At 37.5% G+C, this 24,106-nt stretch overlaps 1 protein-coding gene across 2 annotated transcripts in view; it reads right to left on the bottom strand.

Annotated features, from left to right (window-relative positions):
- Taf7 (TATA-box binding protein associated factor 7) overlaps window positions 1-20,287 on the bottom strand; it is a 55,080-nt gene extending 34,793 nt beyond the window's left edge. For both annotated transcript variants that reach the window (XR_016547072.1, XM_090375425.1), the window contains exon 1: window positions 19,046-20,287. Coding sequence is in view for 1 of the 2 variants with exons in the window: in XM_090375425.1 (XP_090231551.1) it covers window positions 19,049-20,260 (1,212 nt within the window). In the remaining variant the exon portion in view is untranslated. The remainder of the gene's footprint in view (window positions 1-19,045) is intronic.
- Window positions 20,288-24,106: the final 3,819 nt, after the last annotated feature.

Raw genomic sequence — 24,106 nt, 5'->3', positions numbered from 1 at the left:
ACTGGTTGCAGAAAGGAGTCAATGTGAATGGAGAGTACCTAAACCATTTACTATTTGCAGATGACATTGTGGTCATAAGCCACGATCCCAAAGAATTAGAGGAAAATCTTCTCTAAAAAAAAAAAAATTGAAAAGGTGGAGTCATTTTTTTTTTTTTTGGCTGATGCTGAATAAGCTTGCTTTCTTGCATCATATGCCTCTACTAATGCTAATGCTAATATACTTATCTGGGACAAGTCATTGGCTGTGATAATGATAAATGGCTGGAAGTCAAGAGAAGAATAAATTTTGGATGGAGAGCATTCAGGAAATATAGTCACATACTAAGGAGCAATATCCCAATTTGTCTGAAATGTAAAATAATGAACCAATGTATACTCCCCACCATGACTTATGGAAGTGAAACTTGGGCACTCACCAAAAGAATGGAAGAGAAGCTGAGAACGACACAGCGAAGAATGGAACGAACTATATTGGGAATTAGACTGTTAGATAAGAAGAGAAACACATGAATTAGGCAGCAAACTCAAGTAAAGGACATTCTTATCAAAACTAAAGAACTAAAATGGTCTTGGGCAGGACACATAGCTCGAAGACATGATGACAGATGGACTAAGAAAATAACAGAATGGTACCCAAGAGGAGCTAGAAGAAAACCTGGAAGACAATGACAGAGATGGATAGATGAAATTCATGAGTTTGTGGGTAGTATATGGATGGTCATTGCACAAAACAGAAGGAAATGGAAAGTTGATGGAGGCCTTCATCCTGCAGTGGATTGAAAATGGCTGATGATGATGAATAGCTGATTAGACTGGTCAGACAAGATCTCACCTTAACAAATCTGTGCTGATTACATTATTAATGCATTTCATCAAGGTGATCCTGCATTACTTCTTTGGCCACTGACTGTTATTTTTCCTGGAACAAAGAGTCAAGCTTAGATATCAATAATTATGGACCTGTAAGCTTGAATTACCTGGCATTTAATATCAATATACAGACTATAAGTAAGAAAAAGACAGACTAAGTGTAATCTCATTCCTCTAATGAAATAGCCAAAAGAAATTGAGAAGGTTAAATCAGATCTCGGTAAATGCAATTACCCAGAACCAATTCTTAATTACTGGGATATATCTTTAAATGCTGATGCATAATTAGTAATACTATTACAAACTGCTCATCCTCCATGTGCAGGGACTCACCCCACCAGACAGAATCTAGATCTGTAATGCAGGCAACATCAGTAAAGCAATCCATCTTCTGGAGGATCAACTAAATGCAATGATATCAAGAATGCCGATCTCGTCCAATCAGTAGTATATGTACATTATTGCCAGGAGAGCCATAACCTCATGCCAAGGATGCTTGCATAATAGATTAGGCCCACACCTTTAACATCTGCCACTGGCTGGAATCTACATCAGTTCCACTCAGGCTTACATACAACCTACTGTTGAGGCTTCAGTGTTATGTGAGATAAGCAGGTGCCTCCATCATTTCACCCATGTTTCCTCTCTTTTTTTTGCCTTCCACTCCATGACTTGTGCTTGCACATGTGATCAACTCTAATCACTATATTTAAGCCACTGCTAACAACTTTTACTTCAGTTGATAAAGGCTACCTACAAAAGGTACTGTGTATTTTAGTTTTTTTCCTGTACAGTCAGTCCTCGTATTTACACTACACGAATTCGATCATACACGATTTATAAATAGGGGAACGATATCTTATATAACATGAACCGAATTCGCTTATGCACGATTCGCCTTTGTGTTTACAAGAAATGGCAGTCGAATGTGGAATCACCCCAACCGAACGCAACACGATAGGAATGAAGAGAAGATTCTGAAAATATATTTATGTTTTTTATATCAGTGAAGGGGAAACACATTTCACAATAATAACGTAAAAACCAACACACTTCCAGCTATCGGTATAATCGCAAATGCAATTAGATCGAGTTTACTACCAGTTTATAACAGATTCCACTAGCAGAAATGCAACTGGAAATTGTTTTTATTGTTTTATGGTAGTAACTTCCAGAAATGTGCTTTAGTATAATGTGAGGTGTTAATAGTGTATCTCTGCCTTTACAGTGTTGTTTATTCAATTGCTACAGCTTTGTTTATGTGTATCAAGCGTGCCTCCTCGTTTTGTAATTGTGCTTTATTCCCTAAATGAGTAAAATATTTAAAAGGTGTGAAAAGGAAGCGTCCTGGTGAAGACACTGCAGATTCAGAGAGAAAAAGAAAAGCAATATCAATAAACAGAGGCGGACTGGATCAAAAATTCTTACCCGGGAAAATTTGTAGTGGCCTCATACCAGCATTTATGGCCAAAATCACACCAACCTCCGGCCCACCGGGGTTTCCCCGGTAAGGCTTATGGCCAGTCCGCCTCTGTCGAAAGAGAAAAAATATGAAATTGTGAAACGCTTTGAGCGAAATGAAAGACCATGTGATATTGCACATGATACAGACCTAAATGAGGCAACGCCGAGAATTACAAAGAATGCAGAGAAAATAAAAACAACTTTCATAGCAGGAACAACTCAAAGTGTAATTAAAATCCGTTAGATTAAGACACAAAGAATTGGAAGAGATGGAACGGCTGTCATCTGTTTGGATAGAAAATCAAACAAAAAACAAGTTTGCTTACAATAGAAGCAAAAGCATTAGCAATATTTTATTACGTAATAGTCGTAATAAAATACTTATGTATTTTATTACGATTATTTATTGTGTTTGGTAATGTTTTGGTTACAAATATGTGTTCAAATCTTGGGTGGTCTGCACCTAACCCTATTTTTCCCATAGGGCCTGTTGTCTATATTGCACGATTCTGCATTGCACGAGGGTTTCTAGGAACACAACTATCGTGCTATACGAGGACTGACTGTATATATATTTTTAGCACTCTTAACCAGTATATTTTAATTTCTTTTATCTAATATATATTCTATTTAATTTAACTGGTAACCAGGCATGCAAAAAATTGAAATTCCTCTGTGCCTGCAGGAATTTGAAATCAGTAAAAATTCAAAATTGTTCACTTTTTAGATGCCATCTTTATTTTCAACCTTTTCTGAATACAACTATGAAAAATACATTTTTAATATAAAATATAATATATAAATAATAATATAAATCAATATTAAATATATAAATAATAAAATATTAGGGGACTTCACACCCTGCTTGCTTTACTCGCCAACTCCCACACTTGCTTTTCTATGTAGAGGTATGACGGAGTAAGTCAAATCTTTTCTACATAAGACACCTGTCGAAATGCACTGATCAATATCTAATCAGGAAATGACCTATGTAATTATTTACCTATGCATTTGTAGTGGCATACTTGCCCACCCACTTGTACCACGTGACCGGCATCCCACTAGCTACTCCACCACGTAGAATTCTCGAGATCGAATAAATATCACTATGTAATTATTTACCTGCGTTGACATAGGTCACTCAGGAAAAGGCCTTTTGCTTCGGGTTCCATAATGCATGAGGAATACTGTTGCATCTGAAAGAGCAGGACTGAAAGATTTAACTAAAACATTTACAAATATACAAACTATATTGGGACGATGGGTCCCTTCATCAGCTGACATTAATATAAAAAAAACATTACAATGGAACATCAAATGATGCCGGGCATGGTCATGTATTAGACAGTGAAGAATTTGCATGAGGTTGGTGAACATTATGGAGGCAGTTGTCTTGCAATGCATCCCACGTATGCACTGTACATTGTCAACAGAAAGTGTGATTCTGCCCAGTAACATATTTGTGTTCCTTCCATTAATGAAAAAAAAGTATAATTGTAAATATTTTAGTTTTTTTTTTGTAAATATTTGTATAGTTTTGCATTTTATAATGTTATTATTATACAAATAATAACATTATACTAATATACTAACATTATAACTCACTGATCGAAATCTAATCAAGAAATGACTTATGTAATTATTTACCTGTGCATTTGTAGTGATATAATTCCCCACCCTCTTCTCCCATTGGCTTGAATAAATATCACTAGGAGGAAAACTTTTTTAATGTATAGAGAGATAATATAAAAAAATAAATAACATTATATATATGGTATATATAATTAATTAAAAATATAAAATAATTAATTGAAATTACAACACCCTTTAGACCTGTTGGTCAGCAAAATGCAGACTAAAAAAAACATGCACCTCAGTGAACATAAGGAACTGGATGCCAACCTGTCAATAAGACACCTGTCGTGAGCACCATGAGCACCTGTTCCATGAAACACACGCATCAACAATTTGATTTAAATTGTTGATGAGTATGCTCCATGACATTGAAGACAATGCTTCAATGTCATGAAGTCAGAGAGTGGTACTGATTGAAGGAAAGTACACAGCAATAGAGACAGCTTGTTTTTAATAACTGTACATGAGATGCTACTCAATTATACTCAACACATGCTTATAATTAGGCTAAACTTCATGAATTTTTTCTAATTGTATGATAGTTAACTTAAACTTTTGGAATTTTCAGTGGAGAAATCAAAGAAAGCATTTTCAGAAACAGCTATTAGGAGTTTCAATGTGTGGATGGAGTAGTTTTAGCATGAACTGCTGAGATATGTTGTTGTTATTTGATTTTTAGGAGCATTAGCAACTAAGGCCATATTGCTCTGGGGATATGCAGTGGTCATTCCCCGACCTTTCGGCATCCTCTGTATTTGGCGGTCACGGGCATGAACCCTGGTCTAATCAAGAAGCGTGTGCTATGCACTGCCGCTCCTGCCCATCTGGCTACGGAGGCGCCTCTGCTGAGATATAGTAATAGTATTCGCCATACAGTGTAAGGAAGGCACAGGCTTTTGCTGCACTGGGAGAAAAAAAAAAAAAAAAAATATGGAAAGAAAAAAAAAAAAAACTAAGTAGATAAGAAAATGCAAATTATGTGTGTCCCTCCTCACACAAGCAGCTATCCAGTTGACCTTTGAATTTATTGAAACTGTCAGCCTCAACTACCTGCGAGGGCAACTTGTTCCAGCAAACAATGACTCACCGGCTAAAAGAAGACTTCCTACAATCTAGTCTAAACCTCAACCCCTGTAATTTGAATTTATGACCCTTAGTTCTAGAATTTTTTATACTGAAAATTCCATCTTCATTCATTTTACTAATCCCTCTCAGAGCCTTATAAATCTCAATCAGGTCACCTCTGTTGTTGTTGTTATTTGGTTTTTAGGAGCATTAGCAACTAAGGCCATATTGCTCCGGGGATATGCAGTGGTCATTCCCTGACCTTTCCGCATCTTCCGTATTTGGTGGTCACGGGCTCGAACCCCGGTCTAGGTCACCTCTGAGGTACCTGGTTGCCAAGCTCAGTAGCCCACAATCAGTCTTTCCTCAAATGATCATCCTTTTGCCAATCTCACCATTTGGGTTGCCCTTCTTTGGACCTTTTCAAGAAGCTCAATGTCTTTTTTCAGATATGGTATCCATACTTGAACATAGTATTCTAAATGTGGTCTTACATTGCCTTATACAGTGGAATTATGGCCTCCATATCTCTACAGGATAACATTTGATAAATTATTGATAGGACATCATGGGCTTCCCTGGCGGCCTGTTTACACTGTTCAGAAAACTTTGTATCTGCTCGTATTGTAACTCCCAGATCCCTTTCCTCCTCTGCTGTTTCTAATTTAACCCAACCAAGTGTATAATTTATTTGTGGGTTGCTATTTCCCAAGTGTAATGTGGGCTTACAATTGCCTTATACAGTGGAATTATGACCCCCCCCCCCTATCTCTACAGGATAACATTAAACAAATCATTGATGGGACACCATGGGCTTCCCTGGCTGCCTGTTTACACCATTCAGAAAACTTCACATTTTCTTGTGCCATAACCCCAGATCCCTTTCTCATCTACTGTTTTTAATTCATTAAATCAGTGTAAACAGGCAGCTTTCTCCCAGATAACTTTCTTCTCCTCCACTGTTTTTCATTCATTAAATTAGTGTAAACTGCCTGTATCATAAATACCAATCCTGACATTACACCAATCTGAAGAATATTCATTAATCAAAACCCTCAGCCTTCTTCCCTGCAGCCACCCAGCAAACCATCTTAGAATCCAACCAGTAATCCCAACCTGTTCAAATTTATACAGTAATCTCCCATGAGGAGTGGGAGATTACTGTATAAATTTCTCCCTTATACAGTGGAATTATGACCTCCCTATTTCTATAGGATAACATTAAACAAATCATTGATGGGACACCATGGGCTTCCCTGGCTGTCTGTTTACACTGTTCAGAAAACTTCATATTTTCTTGTGCCATAACCCCAGATCCCTTTCTCATCTACTGTTTTTAATTCATTAAATCAATGTAAACAGGCAGATTTCTCCCAGATAACTTTCTTCTCCACCACTGTTTTTCATTCATTAAATTAGTGTAAACTGCCTGTATCATAAGTACCAATCCTGACATTACACCAATCTGAAGAATATTCATTAATCAAAACCCTCAGCCTTCTTCCCTGCAGCCACCCAGCAAACCATCTTAGAATCCAACCAGTAATCCCAACCTGTTCAAATTTATACAGTAATCTCCCATGAGGGACTGTGTAAAATGCCTTGCTAAAATCCAAATAAACTATGTTGAAATTGTTCTCTACATCCAGCTCATGAGTAACTGTGTAAAAATAACCTACTAACTTAGTTAAGCATGATTTTCCCTTAACAAAAAGCAATGTTATGTGTCCTTCAGAATGCCATATCTATCTAAATGTTCCTGGACTGCACTCTTAATCATCACCTCTAAGATTTTTCCTCTCACTGAAGTCAGACTAACCAGTCTGTAGTTACCAACTTCACTCTTAGAACCACCTTTATGTATTGGTAATATGTTGGCACTTTCCCAATCCAAAGGAATCTTCCCTGAGTCAAAAGATGCCCTCAAAATTAACTTCAGTGGTTCAGTACACTCTCTGGCAGCCTCCTCCTTCAAAACTAACGGGTATATGCCATCAACTCCGGAAGCCTTACTTGCTTATATATGCTCAAATGTTTTTCTAATAAACAATCATCTGTAGTTACAAAATCACTAATTTCATATGGCTCAGTCTCTCCTCAGCATAAAGGGTCTTTCATCAGTAAAGGCCAATACCTATTCAGTTCAATACCATTCAGTTCATCTGTAACGTCAGCTGGGTTATCCAAGACTTTCCCACACCCAGAGCACAAGGGTCTGATCTGATAGCTTTCTTCTTTGTTGTATTCACATACATGAAAAATTCCTTGTCCTCATTTTTTGCTCTTAGTCAATGCTTTCTCATACATATCCCTAACCTTATTTGTGGTACTATTACATGGACATGTGTTTTTGTAAGGGGTGGCTCCTAGAACGTGAGTTCATCTCTGCCTCATATCTCTATGAAGAACAGTATCACTACAAATGGGCCAGATGTGTGTGACGTAGGTTTGTGTGTATTATACCCAGAAGCATCAGTCACTTAGACAGATGATTCTGGGTACTTGTCCACATCACGGGAAGGTGGGCCAGTCCCAATGGAGCATGTACTGACTCGATACGAGACTCTGAACCACCTGATGTTGCCAAAAGGTGGGCCAGATTTCTCTGGGGGCCCACTCCAGAGAGGGAAAAAAAATAATAATAATAGGAAAAAAAAAAAAAAAAATTCCCCGTGGTGCAAAAAAAAAAAAAAAATAAAAATAAATAAATAAAAATAAAATAATAATAGTTCACAGTGGTGAAAAAGAAATATATTAAATAAATAAAAATAACATTAAATAAAAAATAATAATAATAAATAAATTCCCTGTGATAAAAAAAAAAAAGAGAGAGAGAGCTGTCTGGCATGTGACAGCAAATTCCCAGAAGTCAGAACAGAGTGCGAGTAAAAAAAAAAAGAAAAAAAAAGCTAAATAAATGAAAAATAATAATTAAAGAAAGAAAGAAAAAATTTTAATCCCACACCCTGGCTACAGATTCGATGGGTCGCCAGTAACATAGCTCTTTATATAGAGTTTAGCTTTTCTTTCATCTTAATGATGGGTACACTATGAAACCAGGCCTCGGCAGCATAGGTTACTATTGGGAGAAAGACAGCTTTATAATAAAGAAGAAGGGTTCGTTTTGAGAGTCCCCACTCACTTCTTGAGATCCGTATAATTGCAGCAGAGAACTTTATGGTCTTGGAACTCAGATGCTGTAGATGGGAGAAGAAAGACAGGCGGTTGTCTATTACTACTCCCAGGACTTTTGTCTGTTCTATGAAGGTTAGCTGGGTTCCATTGATTTTGTCTTGTGGTACTATTACAGATCAACTTGTATCTGTTGTAGGCTTCAGTACTTTTCATTGCTCTGTAACTGACTCAGGTTATCTTTTTCTGCTTTATTTGACCGGCCAGCTAAGCAGTCATCCATTTTGGTCTTCCCCTCCTCCAGCAATATTTTATTAATGGTGTGTTTACATTCATGGCTTCTGTGATTTTTTTTCTTTAAAAGTATTCCATAATTCCTATGTATTTGCCTTCACTTTTCAATCTGTCCAATTAATAGCTGCCATATAGCACCTTAAACTGTCAAATTCCCCTCTTCTTAAGTTAAAACCCGTGACATTACCTTTCACTACTGCAACATCTTTCTTCATCTTCCAAATGAAGACCGAGTGATTTCTACCTGCCAAAGGTTCCTGTATTTTAAGCCCTGTGATGTTTCTGCTCTATTTGACCAGCCAGCTAAGCAGTCGTCCATTTTGGTCTTCCCCTCCCCCAGCAATATTTTATTAATGGTGTGTTTACATTCATGGCTTCTGTGATTTTTTTCTTTAAAAGTATTCCATAATTCCAATGTATTTGCCTTCACTTTTCAATCTGTCCAATTAATAGCTGCCATATAGCACCTTAAACTGTCAAAGTCCCCTCTTCTTAAGTTAAAACCCATGAATTACCTTTCACTACTGCAACATCTTTCTTTCTTCATCTTCCAAATGAAAACCGAGTGATTTCTACCTGCCAAAGGTTCCTGTATTTTAAGCCCTGTGATGTCATCTAATTCATGAGTAATAATGAGGTCAAGAATATTCTCAGCCCTAGTACTTTCTCTAACATGCTGGTACAAATAACAGTCATCTAATTAATCATCACCTCTTTGACATCCTCAATGACACTGGCAAAAATCTCTACTAGATTCTAGTGTTTTTGATTTACTTTGGTGACTGTATTAAGAAGAATAAGGAAATCTGTAGTGTTCAGTTATATAAGGTTATGACTGTTTTACTGAGAGAAGGATTATAGCTGAAAGTACGTAAGATATTAGAAGAAACCTATGACAGGATGTTGGTACAGTCCTTTGGAATTTTGTGTTAGACAAGCTTCTAGAGCAAGGAAGGGAACATGTTACACTCATAATTCATATTCAGATGATTTAATGCCCTTAGTAGATGGAGTCTAGAAAGAAGATTTAAGAATATGCCACAGCATTTATAGAGAGTTTAAACAGTTGGTATCAGACTAATAAGTTAATTTCTATTGAAGTCTACCATATTGATGGTAAAGGGAGGAATTAGATTAGAAGACCTCTAGTCCAATCTAGTGGAGTGTCAATCACGCGAGACCAGGCGCCTCCGTAACCAGGTGGGAAATGAAGAAGCATGTACGTAGCACATGCTTCTTGATTAGACTGGGGTTCGAGCCCGTCACCACCAAACACGAAGGATGCAGAAAGGTCAAGGGAATGACCGCTGCATATTCCCGGAGCAATATGGCCTAAGTTGCTAATGCTCCTAAAAACCAAATAACAAATAAACAAATGCGAGACCAACATGAAATATTTAGGAGTAATTTTTGACGATCACTTATCTTTTCTCTCTCACATTAAATATTTTTGAGAATGAACTAAGATCATGTTATCTAAATTAAGAGTTGTGAGAATTGTCTGGAGGTGCAGGGGTTGGCCCTTGACTCCCAAACATGGGTGACTTTCTTACTATTATCACTTATGCCACTCCAACCCGGGGACACAGAGTCACCAATGTTATCAACAGAAGGAATATGATTGCTGCCTAGCCTAATGCTTCATACTTCTAGCCATACGTAAGGCATACAGGACGGTTCTAATGATACTCTACAAATCCTTACTAGAAAACAACCCATTGACTTAGTAGTTATTAAACAGACTTTGGAATACTGTATTAAGAACAGGAGGATTAAACTGATGGGTGTTGCTCCCTGTCCAAAACCTAACACTGAATACGGAGCTCATACGTTGAATAATTAGAAACTACATCTGCAGGTAGAAACAAATATGGAACACTTCAGATGAAGCACAACTGATCCATGAAATCTTTTTAAAAGTCTGACCATGGTTAGTTAGCAGTGCTGTAGTGTGTCATTATTATTAGCCATATGGTGCAAGGAAGCCTGAGGCTTACACTGCACCAGCCGAAAAAAAAATTTCCCAAGTTACCCAGAGAGAGATCACCAAGAAGGGAAGAATGATGATATCCAGCTCAGGACCCTGGGTGTGCCAAGCCCATACTAACAAGATGTGAGCCCCTGGGGTTAAAAATGTTCTTGTTTACATTCCAGCATGACCACCAGGTCAGTGGAGTTTATAATAAATCAGTAAATACAAATGTTAATCATATTTAGCAGTCATGGGCTTGAACCCCAGTCCACTCAAAGAGCGTGTGCTACTGCACTCGTGCTCCTGACCACTCGGCTATGGACTAGTCACCTACAAATTGAACCATATTGAACTGATTAATAATAACTTATGTGAATGTGAAGAACTTGAAGATTATACATATTCTCAGGGATTGACTTCTACATGAAGATCTAAGGAGTCAATCTGTGTTAGTGACAGACACTGATTTCAATAATTTTATATAGAAATTATTGTAAACACTGACCAATTCAAAAGAAAGTTTATTATGAAATAAAAAAAAATTACAAAATAATTACAGTTAAAACTCATTAACCCCTGAATCAGGCACAAAAGGTCAATGAGACGCCAGACAAAATAAAAAGATCCAGTTTGGTGATAGCTTAACATCTACGTACGAGTACGTAGGTGTTAACATCTATGTACGAGTACTCATCTAAAGCATCTCTTCTTGAAGGTGCTGATTGTCCTCTTTCTTCTCTGAGTGAAAGCAGCCTCTGAATGTGGAGATGCCACCATCTCTATCAGTTCAGAGGATTCCAGCTCCAGTAAGAATTCTGTGCTCAAGTCCTATATTAGAAGCGTCACGTTAGACTCTCCTGTTTTTGTTAAGCCTTATTACTGCATGTGCGTAGAATAATCCGGATGTTATTTCTGGAAGCATTTGGAACTGCTTTATTAGATTTATATTTGGGAAAAAGAATGGAGCAGCCCCAATGGTTGGCAGAGAGCACAGAATAAATTTAAAATAATGAAAAATTGTTATGGTATTCTCACCGCTTTTTTAAAAACCATAATGATTTTAATTTATGTGTATTCCCATATAATTGCTCACTGTTATAACGAGCATACTACACAGATATAACAAACAAATTTTGGTAACTTGGGTAGTCAAAAACCCAATTCTTGGAATAGATAAAAATGAAAAGGGCGAGTTACATTTTATTACGACCCGCATCGCATCGGATTAGCGGCCAGTTTTTGATCTTGCCCTTTAGGGGATGGGGCTATACAATAATGCATTGCCGCTTGTTGCATTACCCTATTCACAGATTGTCTTGTATTCACTGAACCATAAATTTATTTTGGGACTTCTAAGAATTTTGTCTGTTTGTTTGTTTGTTATTTGGTTTTTAGGAGCATTAGCAACTAAGGCCATATTGCTCCGGGATATGCGGTGGTCATTCCCTGAATGACCTTTCCACATTCTCCGTATTTGGTGGTGACGGGCTCGAACCCCGGTCTAATCAAGAAGCGTGTGCTACGCACTGCTGCTCCTTCCCACCTGGCTACGGAGGCGCCCAAGAATTTTGTCAACGGGACTGCTAAGAATGTTGTATGTATTTCGGGACTTCTAAGAACGTCGTATGCATTTCGGGACCCCTGAGAATGTTGTATGCATTTCGGGACTTCTAAGAATTGTATCCAGATCACTTTATCATTTTTCAATAAAATCAGTTAGAAATGAACCCTTTCTTCGGAAACATGTCTATTAACATAAGAAAGTGTCTCTCAATTCCCGAAAAAGTCAAAATTATTTGTGAGTTGGAATGTGGTGCAAAAAATGAAGTGTGCAAAAATATTTTCTTTGTCCTCTTCAAGTGTATCGACATTATTATTATTAGCCATATGGTGCAAGGAAGCCTGAGGCTTATGCAGCACCAGCCAAAAAAAATTTTCTGAATTACCCTGAGAGAGAGAGAGAAGTAGAAGGGAATCATCAAGAAAAAGAATTATGATATCCAGCTCACGACCCTGGGTGTGCCAAGCCCATACTCACCAGATGTGAACCCCTGGGGTTATTGTGGAAGAATAAAGATGTTTACATATCGGCACTGGAAAAGAACATAACCAAAAAAAAAAAAAAAAATTAGAAAGTGTGAGGTTACAAACGGTAATGAAGCATTGCTTCAATGGTTCACCACACAAAGAAGTGCTGGATTTTCAATAGACAATCCGATCTTTTAAGGCTCAAGTGGAAAAATTTGCTAAACAATTTGGACGGGATGATTTTGTATGTAATGATGGTTGTCTGGATCAATTTAAAAACCAACAAAACATTGTTTATGCAAAAATTAGTGGAGAATCTCGATCTGCAGATCCAATAATGGCAAATGAATGGATTGACCGTGTGTGGGCAGAAATCAGGAAAGATTTCAATTACAAAGACATCTACAATGCTGACGAAACAGGATTTTTTTATAATTTGACACCTGAAAATATATTTAAATTCAAAGGGGAAAAATGTGTTTACGAAAAAAATCAAAGGCTTGCTTGACAGTGCTCATATGCACAAATATTACAGGAACTGATAAAAAAAAAAAAAAAAAAAAAAAAAACTTTGTTATCGGAAAATCGTTAAACCCACAGCGTTTCAAAAACGTAGGGAAACTTCCTGTGGATTACACTGCAAACAAGAAAGCTTGGACGACTTCAGATATTTTTCGGCAATACGTAAATGATTGGAATAAGGACTTATTCAAAAAGAATAAAAATATTTTATTGTTAATTGATAACCAGATTCAAAATTTGTCCAATATTAAACTTGTGTTTCTGCCTCCCAATGCGACATCAATTTTACAACCAATGGACATAGGTGTAATCAAGAGTTTGAAAGGATTTTATAAAAGATTTCTAGTTCTACATCTGATCTGTCAAAGAGAACAGGAACTTACTGAGTCTATATCGATATTGGATGATACAAACTTATTGACTGATGCGTGGAACAATGTTACTTCGACAACCATATCGGATTTTCTTCAAGAAATCAAAATTAAATTCAAATGAAATTTCAATCATAGATGATGACGGAAATGAAGAAAACAACTTACCATTATCCGAATGGTTGCTACGTAACAACGTTGTGGGTTTAAATACAGACAACATCGATGAATTTGTACAAGTTGACAAAAACTTGTTAACTGGTGGTCTTCCTACAGAGTGACATTGTAGATGCTGTGCTCAACAAAGACGATAACGACAATGATGATAAGTGAAAGTGAATCAGAATCAGTGCTGACAAGCTCAGGGTGCAATGGACACATTAGTTTTTCAATTTTCTTGAAGGAACTGAGGCAACTTTTAACGTGTTGAGTGTTTTAAGGGGAAACTTAAGAAATATCAAAGTGAAATCTTTAAAATAAACATCAATTTTAAGATTCATAAATAAACACTAATTGAAATCGTGTTTATTAATAAATAATATTATTTTAATTACAGAGAAATAAATTGCGTTTAATACTAAGTGTATTGTAATTTATACATGCATATTAATACAAATAATATGCAGGTATATATTTATATTACTTTTTTTCTCTCTAAAATTTCTTTTGTTTTTTAAATTATCTTTTTATCAAGTTATTGAGAATTTAAAAAAATAGGAGCTAGATTTAACTCATCACTGATATAAAGCACTCATTGTCTAATGGCCCCAGGGGTTCCCCATCTCCGGTATCACTGATATAGCGAGTAACGGTTCTAACAAAGGAAATTTTGTCGGTCCCTTGATGGTCGTTATAACCAAGTTTGACTGTAGTTGAAAGTGGTCTTCGGCTTCAATATTTTGAATTTCTCGTAACTGAAAATCTCAAAGTGAAATTAATTGGCGTCCGAAATTCAGACATTTATAAATTAATGTTATTTCTTTTTGGACGTAACTTCCACCAAAATTTTCTGGTGCCTAAAGAACTGGTATTTTGTTCAAGGTATCCATGCAAGCAAATATTTATGTATTTGAAATTTTGTAATCAATCTTTACTGTAAAGACAAACATAGTTATGTCTCCGTGACTATTGCAAAAGAAGAACACTAAATAATGTTACAGTTAGGGTTATACTTCATAAGGGGAAATCATTCAGCCTGAGCAAACCCTAATATTTAAAATCAATCTGCTTAGAAAACAGGCTGATGATATTCAAACACATATCATCATTCTTCTCTTTCTTGGTTCCCTTCTACTTTTCTCTCTCTCTCTCTCTCTCTCTCTCTCTCTCTCTCTCTCTCAGGGTAACTCAGGAATTTTATTTTTTTTTTTTTGGCCGGTGCAGTATAAGCCTCAGGCTTCCTTGCACCATATAGCTAATAATAATATGATCGAAAACCATGATATGTCTACCAGGATGATTTGATTTGAAAATAAAGTTTAATGTAATTAACAAATATTTGCATAAATATTCAAGTTCAACATTTTATTCTCATTCAAAATTATTAATTGACTCATCACATTTAAAGATCATTAGATTGGCATAACATCAGGACTGGGATCCCTCAAGGATTGGTTCTTGGACCTTTTGTGTCTCATTTTCATAAATGACATCGCCGAAGGGATAGAAGACACAATGTCAAAATTTGCAGATGATGTAAAGTTCGAATAGTCGTTAATGATCAGTGCCAAGCAGAGTTCCTTCAGGATGACTTGAACAGACTACAAAGATGGTGGAGGAAGTGGCAGCTACGTTTTAATGCTGCTAAATGCAAAGTCTTACACTTGGGAAATAGCAACTCACAAATGAACTATACACTTTGTGGGGTTGAATTAAAAACAGTGGAGGAGGAAAGGGATCTGGGAGTTACAAAATACAGGCAGATATGAAGTTTTCTGAACAGTGTAAACAGGAAGCCAGGAAAGCCCATGGTGTCCTATCGATGATGATTTAACGAATGCTATCCTGTAGAGATAGCGAGGTCATAATTCTACTGTATAAGGCAATTGTAACACCAAATTTGGAATACTGTGTTCAAGTATGGAGACCTCATCTGAAAAAAGGCACTGAGCTCCTTGAAAGGGTCCAAAGACAAGCAACTCGAATGGCGAGATCGGGAGAAGGACGACTGTCAATCACACGAGACCAACATGAAATATTTAGGAGTAATTTCTGACAATCAGTTATCTTTTCTCTCTCACATTAAATATTTTTGAGAATGAACTAAGATCACGTTATCTAAGTTAAGAAGAGCTGTGAGAATTGACTGGAAGCAAAGGGTTGGTCCTTGACTCCCCAATATGGGTGACTTTCTTCCTATTATCACTTATGCCACTCCAACCTGGGGACACAAGAGTCACCAATCATGTGGGCTACAGCGCTTGGCAACCAGGCCCTAAGAGGTGACCTGATTGAGGTTTATAAGGCTCTGAGAGAATTAATAAAATGACTGAAAATAGAATTCTCACTGTTATAAAGAATTCCAGAACTAGGATTCATAAATTCAAATTACAGGGTTCAGGTTTAGATTAAATTGTAGGAAGTTTTCTTTCTTCTTTTAGACAGGTTACTGCAACAAGTTGCTCTTGCAGGTTGTTGAAGCTGACGTTTTGAATAAATTCAAAGGCCAACTGGATAGTTACGTGAGAAGAGAAGCATATAACTTGTATTTTCTCATCTACTTGGTGTGTTTTTTTTTTGTTTTTTTTGCCAGTGCAGCAAAAGCCTATGACTACCCAGATATTGACTGGAACTTGTGGGTCCGTCACTCACACACTAGTAAGACTTTTGTGGATTTATTGGATGATTGTTTTCTGCAGCAGCATGTTCGAGAGGCAACCAGAGAGGGTAATACTCTTGATCTGGTTATCAGCAGTGATCATTCATGTATTAAGAATTTGCAGATAAAGGAACCACTAGGTGGTAGTGATCACAGTGTACTGATGTGGGATTTACTTAAAGATATAATTACCATCAGGGGTAAAGGAAAGGGTTTTGTACAGTGGTCTCAGACAGTTTTTAAATTCTGTACAGTGGGATCAACTGACAATGTTACCAACAGTAAATTCTAAGTGGGAAGCATTCAAGGAATTAATCGTGGATGCTACTAAAAGTTTCATACCTATTTAGAAATAATGTTCAAGGTTTAGGCCTAAATGGTTATCAAATGAACTAATGAGACTCATGACAGAGAAGAAAAATGCATGGGATGCATATAAATTATCAAGCGACTCAGAAGCCTATGGCAGATATAAGCTAGTCTGTAATCAGGTCACAAAGGAGGTTAGGCAGGCGAAGGCAGATTACGAGAAATCTTTGGCAAAAGATGCTAAGAAAAACAGCAAGGATTTCTTTACTTATATAAACTCTAAAAGGAAGGGGATGAATCTGAGTGGTCCACTTAATATCGATGGTTCGACTGTTGATGATCCTGCTCAGATAGCAAACAAACTGAACGAGTATTTTGCATCTCCATTCACACATGAGAAGTTATTAAGGTTTGAAAATGCCACAAGGTTATCAAATTGTAGCAGAGTGCTTAATGATTTTGTAATAACTAAGAGCAAAGTAGAGGGGAAATTGTTGAAGTTAAACATAAGAAAGGCACCTGGGGTGGATGGGATCTATCCAGTTATATTAAAGCAGGCAGCAAAGCAACTAAGCAACCCTTAGCCATAATTATGAGAGCATCCTTGGACTCAGGGGAGGTCACAACGGACTGGAGATGTGCAAATGTATCCCCAATTCACAAAGGGGGATCGAAGGGTGACACGAGTAATTATAGACCAGTTAGTTTAACTTCTGTTCCAGGTAAAATAATAGAGTCACTGGTTAAAGATGCATTGCAGGATCATCTAGACAAGACTGCAGCAATAATTCAGACACAGCATGGGTTTGTTGACACTGTTGCACATGGAAGACTATTGTACAAATTGGAGCAGAATGGTATTAAGGGTAAGTTGCTACAATGGATAAAAGGATGGTTAAGTGGGAGAAGACAGAGGGCGGTAGTTAACGGGTGCTGCTCTTCATGGACTAATGTTATTAGTGGAGTCCAACAGGGTTCAGTGTTGGGTCCTCTGTTGTTTTGTATATTTATCAATGATATCGATGAAGGTATATCAGGCTTAGTGTCGAAGTTTGCAGGGTTGTTAATGACAGTAATGGCAGTGTGCTACTGCAACAGGATCTAGATAATTTGGGCAGATGGGCTAAGAAGTGGCAACTGAAGTTTAACCTTGACAAATGCAAAGTACTGCATATGGGTAGAAGTAACCCCAGAGAAATATACCAACTGTGCGGTACTACACTTACGGTGGTAGAAAATAAAAAAGACCTTGGAGTAATTGTGCAGTCAGATATGAAGCTTTCTGAGCTATGCAGACAGGCTGCCAGGGCAGGTCATGGGGTTTTGTCAATGATATATAGGAATTTTGCTAGCAGGGAAGAGGTGATTGTCCCTCTGTATAAAGCAATGGTCAGGCTACGCCTTGAGTACTGCATACAGGTCTGGAGGCCTCATTTTAGGAAGGATGTAGATTTGCTTGAGCATGTACAGAGAAGGGCAACAAGATTGGTGAGGGAATGAGGGGATCTTCTTACCATGAGAGGCTTAAGTTGTGCAAATTGCAGTGGCTGAAGACTAGGCACCTGTGCGGTGATCTGATTGAGGTGTATAAGGCCTTGAATGGATTGAGCACGCTGAATTCTGATGGGATCATTCCACTTGTTCAGATTACGAACCTAAGGGGGCATAAATTCAAATTAAGAAAAGACAGATGTAGAATAGATGTGCGGAAATTTGCCTTTAGCCAGCAGGTGGTTAATTGCTGGAACAAACTTCCATCTGTCGTTGTGTAAGTTGATAGGTTGAATAAATTTAAGGAGAAACTGGACAGGCATTTGGAGGGAATGGTGTGTTTTTTTTTTTGTTTTTTTTTGGCTGATGCTGCATAAGCTTATACACTTGCTTTCTTGCATCACCTGCCACTACTACTACTACTACTTCCTTGCACTATATGGTGAATACCATTACTAACGCATTAAGTTATTAGCTTTTTATAAAAGTAGCTGAATGATATAGAAGAAGTTCATTTCGAAAAGTAACAAAAACCAGACTTTGATCTCTCAGGTCATGATGCTATCAGTACAAGTTTACGCTACATGTTATATAACTAATAAACAGCACTTCCCTATTACTACCAATTAATGTGCAATAGTTCAGTAAGTTATGGTAGTAACATTGCAATACGAGATGAGAATGGTCTTATGTAGACATGCAGTCAATGGCGCACATTTGAGTTGACAGTTATTTGGGCACGTGACCACTAAGTGTGTTTAGCGGTTACGTGCTGTAACTTCTATACTGTTCTAACAAATGATTCTAGCAGTTGAATCAGTGTATAGGTACAGCTTGTTTGTTTGAGAATTTTTTTGGTGCATGGGTGTCTATGGCCATAATGCACTAATAAGTACAGCAGTTATGTCAGCTATGATTTATGAGAGATTAAAGCCTAAGATAATGACTTTACCCCTTTCAACCCAAATTTCAGTTGGGTTGAAAGGAGTAAAGTACTACACTGTAAACATCAATTGTCTGCATTTAAATACTCAGTGTAACTTCAATAAGAAAGAAACTAAAAATATTTTACTTATTAGCTCTGGTGAAGAAGCGTAACTATTTCATCATATTCTCTCTGTTTTTCAGTTTCTTGTTGCTTTAAATTGTCAATAATACTTTGGAGCCGTTGCTTCAATGCTTGATTTTCTATACTACCAATTTCTAGTTCTTGTGCTTGCCACCTTTCTTGTAGACCAACAATTTCCTGACCAAGCTCATTCAACTTGTCCATTAATGCCGCCTTTTCTTGTTCTGATTTAACATTCTCTTTTAGTATCTGATCAAGACTTTCCTCTGCAGTGGCTGCTTCAAGTTGTGCTGCAGCTGCATTGACATTCTCTGTTGAATAATCCTGGTCTTGTGATTGGTCTGACATACCATATTCTGCTGGACTTTCCAACATCTCTTTTGAAAATTCAGTCACTAAGTGTCCTTGTCTACTTGCCGATTCTTCATTATTGTGTGACGTACCTGCTGACAGACGGCTAGTCTCATCATCTCCCAAGTCCACAATATTAACATCATCATCATCATCAGAACTACTAAGAACTTCACCAAATATGTCATGTTCTGCTACATCCATACTTTGAGAATTGCTATTCAACAAGCCACTTGCTGATGGTGACATGTTACCAGCAACAAAATCAACATTACCTTTTGCATCAACTTTTTCATCATCTGCATTTACTATCTCATAGCGTACATTAATAGCCTCATTGTCCATTCGAAAAAGTCGCTTAACTTCCTTCTCAATTTCTGGAAAGTCAACATATTTCTTCTTAAGAGTTTTTCTGAATCGACGTTTTTTCACATTTTTCAAACATGGAGTGATTCCATGAGGCCACATATACTTCTTATCCTTAGAATCCTTTTTATCTTTCTTTTTTGGAGATTCTTCTTCATCAGTCTTCTGTACATCATCTTCTTCTTTGCATATCATCATTTGACTAATATCAGCAGTTTTATAAAATGTCTTTCGATCAAGAGTTTTGTATGACTCTATAATTGCTGGCAAATCAACTACACGCGAGGAAAGTGCCCATTTATCAAATCGAACGGTTCCATGCCTCATATCAGGTTCAAGTTGAATCGTTAACCTATCTTTTAAACTCATCACCCCAGACCTCAATGCAGCTCTGAGTGCAGCAGCCGGCGTTGTTGGCAGCCTCAAAATTAAATGACTTTCCAACTCTACAGCATTTTCCTCCCTTGGCTTTTTAACATTTGAATCTTTGTCTTCCGGCATTATCACAAAATGCACTTTCAAAACTTATACACGCCTATCTACAAGTGGATATAAAATACGGCTTTGTAATTATAAACTCGTTTTCTTGACACCAGGGGAAAAGAAAAAAATATATGTACTGTATGTATATATATAATAACAGACTCTTACAAATCACAATCGCACTTAATAAATAATACGGTACATAAAAAATATCATGACACCGCCAATCACAATTATTTCGCATAGGGGCAGCTATCTTTGAGAAAAGTCTAAAAACCATTTAAAATGTTTAATTATAGAAAAAAAAATAATAATAAAATTCACAACCAGTAAGCAGGGATTGGTAACATGACAACTTCTAGGAATTAAATTTACGTGTTTGAAATAGTTTTGTGGATCTGTTTTAATTTGTGCCGAGGTGATTAAGACCTCAAGGGTTCAGTATATCATAACTTCAGTTTACAAGCAATTTCTGGTCGGATGATATTTATTATTATTATATTATTTCTCCCTTATTGGGGATTACATTTCGTGACGGGTATTGCTAGCAAGTACACAGGGTGGTTGTTCTTATCTGTGGTGTTACTGTTGGTCGAGGAACTCTCTGACTATTCTACAGGTGTTCAGGATTGCGACTGTCTGAAGTTCCTTATAGGTGTTCCCTGGGAGACCTATTGCTGCTAGGCTGTTATGTAGGGTCTTTGACACTATACCTGTGGTTGACACGATGATCAGGATGGTCGTTATTTGTTGCATATGCCACATCTCTTTGATCTCCTGTCTTAGTTTCGTGTACTTACTGATTTTTTCTCCCATGGGTTTTCTGCAGTTTGCCAGTGTTGGGTACTGCTATGTCAATCAGATAGGCAGCCTTTTCCTTCTTGTCCACAAGGTTTATGTCGGGTCTGTTGTGCGGGATTGTCCTATCCGTTATTATGACGCGGTCCCAGTACAGCTTGTGGGATGGGGTATCTAGTACTGCCTGGGGTTCGGACTTGAAGAAGGTACACTTTCTACGATCAACTGGAACTTCCTTGCCAGCTTCTGATTTGGCCAGGCAGTCCTTAATATCCTGGCTACCTGGTTGTCTCTGTCAGTGTACTGAGTCTGGGGGATCACCTTGCATCACACGGTGATGTGTTGGATCGTTTCTCAGGCCAGGTGGCATCTTCGACATATGTCATCGAACACACCAGGCTCCTTGGCGATGTATTTTCTATAGTTCCTGGTGTTGATTACATGGTCTTGGATGGCGAGCATGAATCCATCAGTCTTGGGGTAGAGAGTCCCGCTCGTGAGCCATGCATTGGAAACCATTTTATCTATGTGATTTTGATGGAGATCATTGTAGTTTCTGCCGTGGAGTGTCTTCTCTGGCCATCTTTCTAGCTTCGTTTGTACCTCCTGGTTGGGGGCTCCTCGCTTAGGTTGAGTGTAGTATACTGCTTGTCTATCTTCCTTATGGCCTCCTGGGGTGCTGCTGTGTATTTTCTGGAAGTAATCCTTCAGGTTAACTATCGTTGTATTCTGTTCCTCAATGAGGTCTATCAGGCTGCTTCCTCCTTTTCGGGCAATTGTCAGGCAACTGCATAGGTATTTATGGCTTTAACTGTGTTCCCTAATTTCAGCATTTCAGCTTTGCTTTCAGCAGACTTCTGAGTCTCTGGTGGTATTTATTATTATTATTATTATTATTATTATTAGCCATATAGTGCAAGGAAGCCTGAGGCTTAGGAGAGAGAGAGAGAGAGAGAGAGGAATCACCAAGAGAAGAATGATGATATCCATCTCAGGACCCTGAGTCTGCCAAGCTCATATACACCAGATGTGGGCACCGCTGGGCACAGGCATAGTTATATTTTTGGCACCTTTTGGCAAATTCGTGGCTAAGCGCCTTTTTACAATGATTAATAAAACCATCGTAAAAAGGCGAGTAAATAAAATTATCATTAAAAAATAATAATAAGTACAGTCTGACCTTTGTTTATCAAACTTCTTTAAACCAGATTTTTCTGTTTAGCAAATTTTTTTTAATTCCCCTTCGCAATTACATTTAAAATACCGTTTGTAGAACAAAGAAAATTTTCTTTATGAGATTACGTCTTTAAGGGACAACGAGAGATTTAACTGGGTACGCATTGTTCACCCCTCTCGCTTTCAAGAAATTTAGGACAGCGCTGATGCTAAGCACAAAAGTAATCTCTTTGTTTTAAAAGATTACCATCGGCAACTTAGTGGTACCTATGAAAATACTTTCATTTTTATTCTTTTTTCTTGCCTATAAGAAGTATTCTATGCGACAAGACGCCATAAACTTTTGTCACGGCCTTTACATTTAGGATTACGGCACTCCCTCAGAGATAGCTGCATTTCACTTTCGTTTTCGCCTGTGCAATCAACATCGCCCAGGGGATGCGGTCGTTGAAATGCTATACCACCATTAAGTGCCAGTCAATTAGTAACATCAGGTCATTCTCCCGATAATAGCACGCAAGCATCGAACACGTAATATCTCCAAGAACGGTGAAGGCAGAAGGCGACTATTGTCAGAAATAGAGAAAAAAATTTGCAGAACAAGAGACATGATTTCTTGCGTTATCAGAATCCGATAAACACATTGATTGTCATTTCGACATTCCATGCGTAGAGGTGAATGAATTTATGTCTGATAACCCCGCTAGAAATTGAGAGAAACTGCTCTGTACAAGTATGGGATTTCCTTTCTCCACATAACATATCATTTTTAGTAGTGTTCAGTCGCAATAGATGACAGTCCCTAAATACCATTTTCCTCCCCACGTAATTAACCAGTGTATTCAGATCGGGTCATGGGAAACTCAGGAAGGGAGATGCGGAGGTATATATGAAAAGGGGCTAGCAAAACCACGATTTTTTGGTTAGATTTTGGAAGTTTCGGAGTTATAAGGAGATTTTGGAGGTTTCGGAGTTGTAACGAGATTTTGGAGATTTGAGAAGTTGTTGGAGTTTCGAGAGGTTTGCAAAGTTAGAAGAGACCCTCATATCCGAGTATGGTCAGAGAGTCCTGAAAAGAGCAAGATAAAGAAAGCCTAGGAGGACAGCAGATTCGGGTGATTGAACAGATATTCTAAGAGCCGTATGTATGGAGTAAAGAGTCAAACCTAGAAGTGTTGAGGAAGAGCAGAAACTTGTTGGTAAGTTGATCAGCATTTACAAGAATATACCAAACAAAGCCACTCATAGCCAATTTCCCCCCCCTCTAATTTTACCCTTATTCACAGACCTCTGTCCTTATTGACACCTCTTGAAAATTGTTGTATCAATTCTTACTTAGTACTCAGGTTTTAACAGATAATGCAGTTTATCAACCTAATTGACCTAAATATTAATTATAACTGTTAAACTAACATACTACCATAGCACTACTGCAGTTGCATGGTATGACCGGCACCAATCATTTTGAATACTTGTGAGAGCAATGAGGGAAGTTCGCACAGGAAGATCACTGTTAATTTGTTACTTCAATAGCAGCAATATTTTAACCTGCTATCTAGTTTGTGCCCAAGCAGTCTACTCAAGTGTTACCAAAATCATGACCAGTTCTTTTATGGTAATGTATACAATTTAATATGTGTAATAAACTTTGTTTTTTTCTTCATTTTGCCTTGTGACAATTCTCTGCTACACATAACTCACTGAACAAATTGTTGAAGAAGGACCATAGTTATGCGACGCTTTGGAGCCCAATCACATAGAAAGGAGCCCAAAGTGTATACAAAACGCATTCTTCGATGTTGCGAGCTTGCTCTCAATGTCAATCTGAGTAAATCTTGAGGACACAAGATTTTTGTCCCAACAAAAACCACTAAACTATCATATGAAACC

Source organism: Mastigoproctus giganteus, chromosome 6 (genome assembly GCF_048544385.1).
Source record: "Mastigoproctus giganteus isolate SK-2022 chromosome 6, ASM4854438v1, whole genome shotgun sequence".
NCBI lineage: Eukaryota > Metazoa > Arthropoda > Arachnida > Uropygi > Thelyphonidae > Mastigoproctus > Mastigoproctus giganteus.
Note: the sequence above shows the minus strand (reverse complement) of the source record. Positions and strands in the feature narration are given on the sequence as shown.